At 38.3% G+C, this 9,375-nt stretch overlaps 1 protein-coding gene across 1 annotated transcript; it reads left to right on the forward strand.

Moving 5' to 3' along the window:
- Window positions 1-281: 281 nt before the first annotated feature.
- Window positions 282-8,794, forward strand: LOC113658731 (flavin-containing monooxygenase 5-like). The gene is made up of 9 exons (XM_027171285.2): window positions 282-430; window positions 3,128-3,268; window positions 3,436-3,624; window positions 3,828-3,993; window positions 5,876-6,018; window positions 6,472-6,668; window positions 6,872-7,227; window positions 7,444-7,516; window positions 7,631-8,794. Exons 2-9 carry the CDS (start codon window positions 3,137-3,139, stop codon window positions 8,058-8,060), a joined length of 1,686 nt encoding a protein of 561 aa, XP_027027086.1. The 5' UTR covers window positions 282-430; window positions 3,128-3,136; the 3' UTR covers window positions 8,061-8,794.
- The last annotated feature ends 581 nt before the right edge of the window (window positions 8,795-9,375 follow it).

The raw sequence follows: 9,375 nt of genomic DNA on the forward strand, positions 1-9,375 counted from the left end.
GCAGAATGAAGACAATATATATGTATATGCCTTACATATGTTTACATATATATCTATATATATATTACATGATGTACATATGTTTACATATGCGCAATAGTATACTAACACCAAAGCTGTGAGGATTGTGCTGTTGTTAGTTCCATAGAATAGAATGATATTGGACTTTACACTTATGTAAGTGACTTGACATGCACATAAGCCCACCTTGTGTTCTCTAGAAGAAATTACCAGGTTTTTGTTGTATATCTGATGATAAACCGTGCAGTGTCAGCATTACGCATATGTGAAAAGGGGCGGGGTTTTGCTCGTGTGACCAATCAAACAGCATCATGTTCATGGCTCTGCCCTTTCGCAATATAGGAAGTTAGGCATCAACAGCGTAATTTTCGAAGGGTATCTTGTCTTGTTATATCGACGGTATATCGAGGTAAGTCCGAATATCGAATGCAAATGTTATCGTTGCTATTGCTGTACGCTTTGCAGTTGTATTAAATGCACAGAGCTAAATAAATCAGGTTTACATAGAAGACAATGATCAGAAGGATATACAATAGCACAGCTGCATGAGTGCACACAGCCCTAAACTAAACATTTGTTGATGCCATGGGCGTAAATTTCATTTAACAGTAGGGGGGGACAATAAATAAAAAATTTCTCATGAGCAATTTTTGAAGGGGGGGGGGGGGCACAAATAATAGTCTAATTGTACTTATAAAGATTATTATTGTAGCACGGAGACTGCGTCATTATGATTATTTTCAAAGTTTTTCTTCAAAGAACGTAAAACTATCATAAATAATCACAACAATAAAAACAAGGAATTAAAAAGGGGTTAAATGTTACAGTGCACTGTGCAACAAGCTATTGTAAACAAGCTAACGATAGCTATTGTAAACAAGCTAACGTTAACTAGATAAGTAATATTTTAATCGCTAATATAGCAGATTCATGGAAAATGACATCGGTAATCAGCATTTTTGCCGCAACTAATTTATGAATGAATCTGCATCAACGACTTTAAAGAGAATCGCTTTCTTTAAAATGAATAAAATCCCCCTAATTAATGGAGTTGAATATTAACTGAGCCGCAGCCACACACCTGACTCGTGTGTGCAGAGTAGGTGAGATGAACTGGGAAAGCAGGCAGTGGGTCAAACCACTGTGAGGAAGGTGAGGGGGAACTCAACTGTTTCTAAATGCAGTTTTTACGTTTTTTTTTTCTACTTACACAAATATTTAGGTATACATACATATGTTTTTCACAATATGGAGTGCGATATTCTTTAAATAATTTTTATTTGGGGGGACAACCCTCGGATGGGGAGGCGGGGGGCAATGTCCCCCCCTGGATTTACGCCCATGGTTGATGCATCTATTATTTTTTATTACACAACTCGGTTTTATTGCAGATCCTTTAACGTTCCTTGATAAGTTTTTAACGTGATCTTATATGAATTTGGAGGGAGGTTCTGGTTTGTTGATGATGGCCTTTATGACGTTTCATTGTACATCTAATGTCTTTATTCTTTTATGCTCCTGTCCTGCAGAAACAGCTGGGATTAATCAGAATAATTTCGTTGTTGACATTTGAACATGGGAGTGAATGTGATCGCTTCATTCTAAACCCCAGTGGTTAAAGGGTATTCAAGCTTATGTATCCAGGTCGTTGTATTAACGCATCCAGGCTGTTGAGGGTTAAGGGGATTGATCACAGCCCCAGCAGTGGCAGGGGTTGGTCTTTGGGTTTGAGCTCAGTTGAGCTCAATTTTCCAATCAGCCATTAGCTGCTATTTTATAAGCTCTGATTGTGTTTAAATGAATGTCTGTAGACATGCATTGTTGTCAGCTTTTTTATGTACATAATATAGCAGTGTCCAAAATACACAAAGTGTATTCACAAGTTTTAGGGATTTTTTTTCTTCTCAAACGTCTAAAGACAGTGGTGTAGTCTACGTGATACGCAGGTATACGCAGTATACCCACTAGGAAAGGCCAAGGATTTCCGTATACCCACTAGGAAAGGCCAAGGATTTCCGTATACCCACTAGGAAAGGCCAAGGATTTCCGTATACCCACTAGGAAAGGCCAAGGGTTTCCGTATACCCACTAGGAACGGCCAAGGATTTCCGTATACCCACTTAAAAAGCGTGAGGATACGTAACAATATCGTTTTATGACAGAACTTTCATTCATAAATTCACCCCGTCTGTGTTGCGAAAACAGTGGTTGCGATTGCGAATCACTAACATTTTTGGACCATTGGGGCTTCCGTGGGTTTTTTTGCCGCAAATTTGAAATTAACTAACTAATGTAAAAGAAGATATGAAACGAAAGCAGACCCAAACTTCACTCTGAGTATTTTCGGAAGCCTGCGCCTAAAGCTACAGCAGCTTCGGGTGACATTTCACCCTCAGCCAGAGCACAAATGTATTTGTAAACTACCAGTTCGTTCAGTTCACAATGTTCTGCAATGAAAGAGTGTTGGTGATAAAACTGAACAAATGTTTGTTGTTCAATCTTAAATGTACATTGCAAATTGACAGCTGATAAAACCTGTGCTCCAGGTCCCATATTCATATAATATTTAAGGCTAAATGTAGCTCTTAAAGGTATAAAGTTCACCCAAACATGAAAATTGTGTCATTTTTAAAAATATCATCTTTTGTGTTAAACAGAAGAAAGAAACTACACAATTTTCATGTTTGGGTTAACTTTACCTTTAAGAGCTACATTTAGCCTTAAATGTTATATGAATATGGGACCTGGAGCACAGGTTTTATCAGCTGACTGTCTTTTGTTCCTTATAATAAATTGGAATGTTGATAACACATAAGCAGTCTTTTTAATAATGCTCTAAATTACATGTAGATGCATATTTTATGCATTAGTGAGTGTGGTGGTGCCTTTGGGGTGTCAATCTAGGATGGGTGCGTATGAGGCTGGGAGGGGGAAAAAATCACAGTAGACTCACTACAAAAATCTAGACTACACCACTGTCTAAAGTGTATTAGACATCCCTTTAACTGTGCACAGTAATAAGAACAATCTACTCGTTGTATAACCAGCATCACTTTTTAGACTGATGAACGAACTTAATTTCGAACATCCGTCTGTCTGCATGTAGAAAACCAGTATGGCTCGGCGAGTTGCTGTGATTGGAGGAGGAAGCTCTGGACTGACCTGCATTAAGTGTTGTTTGGATGAAGGTCTGGAACCAGTGTGCTTCGAAAGCAGTGATGACATTGGAGGTCTCTGGAGGTTTAAGGTACGATTATGTTGCTCTCCGTAACTTCATTGTACTTCACCTTGAAGCTTCAATGTCTGTTTGAATAAATACATAAACATGTGCTATATAAGCATAAGCTTAAAAACCTGCATGTGACTGAAAGATTAAGACACAGAAACCTTGTCATCACGTACTTCCCCCTCCAGGAGAATCCTGAGTCCGACAGGGCCAGCATCTATCATTCAGTGATCATCAACACCTCAAAGGAAATGATGTGTTTCAGCGATTTCCCCATTCCTGCCCATTTCCCGAACTACATGCACAATTCTTACATTATGGATTACTTTTACATGTATGCTGATCACTTCCAGCTCAGGCCTTATATCCGCTTGCAGGTCAGCAAACAATCAGTGCAACTTTATTACCAACTCTTTCCAGCCATTTGCTTAAATATAGTGTTGAACTTAGGCCAGTTTATGTCTAACTGTTGATGTCTAATTAATACCTGATCTGTCAATACTTTAGTTTACTCTACATGGTTTAAAGTCTGGAAAAGAAGCTATCCTTCTCTTATTGCATATATGTGTGTACATTTCAGACGAAAGTACTTAACGTCAATCAAAGACCAGATTTTGCTCAGTCTGGACAGTGGGACATTGAGACAGAGGACAAGGATGGGAAGAGAGAGAAACATGTGTTTGATGCCGTGCTTGTCTGCACCGGACACCACTGTCACCCTCATCTTCCTCTGAAAGATTTCCCAGGTAAAGCATTAAAGTCTTTTATAAACAGGATTTAAAAGATACACGAAGCCTCTTCAGCTGTAAATGCCCTTTGCCATAGTAGACCGTGTTACTGTTTTAACAACTGTTGGCAAGGGATTATTAACTGTGCAAATGGAAGAGGCTGGGACAAATCTGTGTGCGCTTAAGTTAATCTTTTACAGGACTACCTTTGGTCAAAACATTAGAACAACAGAAATATCAAATGAGCTTGTAAGGTCAGATAACTAAAGTTGACTTTACACAGCACTGGAAAAAGTACAGTGGCTCTGATCACTTTTACTTAAATGGGCTGCTTATAACAGCTTTATTTGATCACTATTATAGAAACAAGTACCGGGGTATAACATAAGTGGCCTAATTACTATTTAATATATATATATTTTTAAATGCCAATGGGTTAATTAAAAACAGCCTACACTTTCATTCATGATAAATGAACGAAAACAATCGTTAAAATAAAATTAATTACAAAACATATCTTAAATGATTACTTGATTTTTAAGTAAGTACTAATCTCAATCCAGGGATATTTTGATATTTGCTTTTCAACTTAATGTTAATGTTGTAATCTAATAGGATTTTTTTTACTATTACTATATAAAGCTGTAATAAAAAAAAAAAAGCTTTGTTAAAAGCTTTAGGAAACATGACCTAAGCTTTCAGACAAGTAAATGAACCTTCTGTTTTACTTATCAGAAGGACAAGTACCTCTAAAAGTTTACTCTCAAGCCCTGCTGGGTTAAAATACTTAACCTAATATTCCTGTTCCATTAATTTACCCAGTAATAACATTGACACGATGGGACAACCATACAGTAGCTAATTTAAATCTGTAAACCTGGTCATCTCCCATCTACACAAACTCTTGGTGCATGGCATTTTAGATGAGTCACATAGTCTGTAATAGGTGTTGGTCCAGAAAAAGGATAGCATTCATAGATTCAACTCAGTCATAGTGAAGCACTCAAGCTGATGACTCTCTAGCATTTGTCTTTGGCACAACTGATCGTGCTACTGGATTATGGGAGATTCAACCTCGTGCAAATAACAAGGAGTAAAATTCTCTACATTGTCTTGCATCTCCAGGGGAGAGAGAGAGAGTGAGTGAGTGAGTGAGTGAGTGAGTGAGTGAGTGAGTGAGTGAGTGAGTGAGTGAGTGAGTGAGTGAGTGAGTGAGTGAGTGAGTGAGTGAGTGAGTGAGTGAGTGCGAGAGTGCGAGTGAGTGAGTGCGAGAGAGTGAGTGAGTGAGTGCGAGAGAGAGAGTGAGTGAGTGAGTGCGAGAGAGTGAGTGAGTGAGTGCGAGAGAGTGAGTGAGTGCGAGAGAGTGAGTGAGTGAGTGCGAGAGAGTGAGTGCGAGAGAGTGAGTGAGTGAGTGCGAGAGAGTGAGTGCGAGAGTGCGAGAGAGTGAGTGCGAGAGAGCGAGTGAGTGCGAGAGTGCGAGTGAGTGCGAGAGTGCGAGTGAGTGCGAGAGTGCGAGTGAGTGCGAGAGTGCGAGTGAGTGCGAGAGTGCGAGTGAGTGCGAGAGTGCGAGTGAGTGCGAGAGTGCGAGAGCGAGTGCGAGTGCGAGTGCGAGAGCGAGTGCGAGAGCGAGTGCGAGAGCGAGTGCGAGAGCGAGTGCGAGAGCGAGTGCGAGAGCTCCAAGTCTCCTATCATATACTCCCTGTGTAGGATGAGCTGTACAGTAAATGGATGGATGTACCTCATTACCAACAGTATTTAAATAAAGCCTTAAAAAATCAAGGGAAAAATAAAACTCATGGAAGTCGGGAAATACCGTTCCTTCACATGTATGTGACATTATGTATTAGGTGTTAAATAAATGTATATATCGTTGTTAGAATTGATCTATACTTTACTTCAGGTATAAACACTTTCAAGGGGAAATACTTCCACAGTCGTGACTACAAGACTCCAGAGGATTGGCGGAACAAGAGAGCAGTCGTGATCGGAATCGGCAATTCAGGAGGCGACATTGCTGTGGAGCTCAGCAGGATGACCAAGCAGGTGGGTGCAACACGTGTTCTTCTGCAAATGTGACATCTGAATCTTGTATTGTGACTTGTATTTTTTTTTTTTACAATTTGTATGAGCTGCATAGTTCCTAAAAGAAGGAAAAACAAATGCCAGTGTTAGTAATTGGCAATTTTGTATAACATTTTTTTTTAAACTAGGAATCATGTTGACTAAAGGGAAAAAATTGAGTGCTAATGACATTCACATGTGACATTTTATTTCATTTCATTTATTCTGATTTGTTATTATTATTTTTTTTTTGTACTCATATTGGATACATACACATATTAGAATGGTGATGCTTTATGTCTAAATCTATGATGATAAAATTTGCAAACCAATTGAGTGACAAAATTCTAAGTCAGAGCACATGTTGTTATGTTTAGTATTTCGTTAGACATTGATCTAAATAAATAAATAAATAAATCCTGCCTGCCCATTCAGGTTTTTCTGAGCACTCGGAGAGGCTCCTGGATCCTGAATCGCGTAGGAATTAATGGTGTTCCAGGTGATATGATTTTTACCAGGGCATTTCGAATGATCATGCATTTTCTGCCCTTTGGGGTCTTATGCAACATCGGAGAGAAAAGGCTCAATAAGAGATTTGACCATGAACTGTATGGGCTGAAGCCAAAACACAGGTACAGTGACAAATCACATTTTATTTGCATTTACTGATAGTTGTAGCAGTGGTACTCCGCCTTCCGGTCCGGTTATGATAAACCCATTGTGTAAAGCTAATAACCTGATCATTTTTTAGCTATTATAAAATTATCCATCCTTTGAAAGTCTGTGGATATGTCTTACATAGTTAATTAAGCAGTTAATTTTCACCTTCTTGCAGATTGTTTAGCCAGCACCCCATGGTAAATGATGATCTGCCAAATCGACTCATTTCTGGCACCATCAAGATGAAGCCAAATGTGTGTGAATTCCGTGGCTCCAGTGTTGTCTTTGAGGATGGCACCATTGAGGACAACATTGACCTGGTGGTGTTTGCCACAGGCTACACTTTCTCTTTCCCCTTCCTGCAAAGCCACGTGATCTCAGTCGCAGAGAACAAGACACAACTCTATAAGTACTTGTTCCCTCCACGTCTTGAAAAACCCACCCTGGCTATCATTGGCCTCATCCAACCTTTGGGAGCCATCATGCCCATCTCTGAGATGCAAGCTCGCTGGGCCACACGTGTCTTCAAAGGTAAACATGTTTAAAGGTTCAAAGTAACATTTGTACATGAGTCATGGCCATTAACTTCCACGGCAGTCACTGTTCTCTAATCAGGTGGCATTTTTAGCTTTTTTTTTTTTTTTAATGTGCTAATTTTGTAGACAGAACGTTTTTTTGTGACAATCTGACATGTACCTAGAAACTGCAGGTATATGATTGTATGTTTTTTTTAATGTTTCCATATAGGGCTTAGTAAGCTTCCATCAACGAGCAACATGCTGAAAGACATTAAAGCTAAGGAAGACTGTATGGCAAAGAGGTAATATACAGTTTGTCAGAGGAAAATTCGCTTTTTGTAAAGGAATTCAATAAACAAGCCATTATGTTTAAAATAGAGTACTGAGGATAATATATACTCTACCTTTAATTTCAGGTATGTAACCTCACAGAGACATACCATCCAGGTAGATCACCTCCCCTACATGGATGAGCTGGCCACGCAGATAGGTGTGCGTCCCAACCTCCTATGGCTGTTCCTGACCGATCCTAGGTTGTGGCTAAGAGTTCTGTTTGGTCCGGGCACCTCATACCAGTTTCGGCTGTTCGGTCCGGGTCAGTGGGCTGGGGCTCGTCAAGCCATTCTCACCCAGTGGGAGCGCGTAGTCCAGCCATTAAAGACACGCAGTGTCCTTGGGCAGGAGTCAGGTCACTCCCATCTCCCTCTCCTCCTGTCTGTGTCTGCTGCTGCTCTACTGACTACTGTCTACTTTACTCGAGCCAACATGTCTAGTTTCCTCCCAGACATTACGTCTTTCCTAGAGAGACTAAAATCTCACCTGCCTCTACCAATGGTGAGGCAGTGATCACTAATACAGTGATTTATTTCAAAAGACAGGGGTTTAATCCTGCAAGCATCATACATGCAGAACCCTTTATAAGTAAGAAAATTACATAAGTCAGATTGACTGTTTTTAACATTTCCAGTTAAACTTATCATGCCTAAAGCCTTATCATGAAATACATGCTAACTAATGATTCTCATTCTAAATATATAAATAGACATATTCTATTCAATAGGGGATCGGGAGACAATTAACAGTTACATAATACACATTATAGTGGTAGTTTATTGGTATTGCATTAAATGCTGCAGGTGCTAATTTGTAATGTTACAATACCCTTTTATAATTTTACATAATTTAAAAAAAAAATAAAAATGTTATATTTGAATAATAATTTCAATAAATTAAATTTAGATCCTGATTTTTTTTATTGAATTAATCATGCAACATATTTTTTTTAGATTACTTGGTTATGCACATCATTAACACTACATAAACATAAAATAGTCATTTCATCTTATGATGAAAACATTTTGTACCACTTCTGCCCATTGGAAATGCTGATGTTTTAGGAAAAAGCACAATATGGTCCTATATATTTTCACTAAATGCTTTATTATTTGTATGGCTGTTATTGTAGTTTTCTTTTGATGTGCTAATTATATTAATTGTCTAAATTCTGAGTGAAATACACTGTGTACTGCAACAGCTATTTGTGGTTGAAATGATAATAAAAGCTACTTGACTTGAATTGACTACATGAATGCATGCAGATATTTCAGTGGAGCTTGACGACGAGTCCTTTAAAACTTCATTACATGTTCATTAAAAGTGGAATGAACCAATGTTATGGGGTCAGAATTGTTTGGTTAGTCTGAATAAATACACTATGATCCACAAATAAATATAAAGAGTTTCACAAATATTTTTACAAATTTCACAAAAAGAAAGAAATTCACAAATAAATAAAATGATTTGCAAATAAAAAAAATATTTATAAATTGTATTTATTTGCGAATCGCTTCCTGCTCATTTGTGAATTTAATTTCTTTTTGTGAAATTTGTAAAAATATTTGTGAAACTCTTTATATTTATTTGTGGATCATAGTGTATTTATTCAGAATAACGAAACAATTCTGACCCCATACAATGTTTCTTATGGCACTTTTACTCTTGCATCGTTAGCAGGGATTTTTCCCTGATTGGTTTAGATTGTGTTTTGGGCAGGTAGACTCATATACCTGCCTTTCTAAATACATTATTTATTGGCCCTGAGCAAAAAAGTACACTGGACATTGTGTTGGTTCTCAAAAAACTGGGGGAAAAAAGCAAAGTT

The sequence above is a fragment of the Tachysurus fulvidraco genome, chromosome 16 (genome assembly GCF_022655615.1).
Source record: "Tachysurus fulvidraco isolate hzauxx_2018 chromosome 16, HZAU_PFXX_2.0, whole genome shotgun sequence".
Classification (NCBI taxonomy): domain Eukaryota; kingdom Metazoa; phylum Chordata; class Actinopteri; order Siluriformes; family Bagridae; genus Tachysurus; species Tachysurus fulvidraco.

Coding starts and splice junctions, on each gene's coding strand:
- LOC113658731 (XM_027171285.2), top strand. CDS start 3,137: ATGGCTCGGCGAGTTGCTGTGATTGGAGGAGGAAGCTCTGGACTGACC. Junction 3,269..3,435: donor GAGGTCTCTGGAGGTTTAAG/GTACGATTATGT, acceptor TTCCCCCTCCAG/GAGAATCCTGAGTCCGACAG. Junction 7,228..7,443: donor GGCCACACGTGTCTTCAAAG/GTAAACATGTTT, acceptor GTTTCCATATAG/GGCTTAGTAAGCTTCCATCA.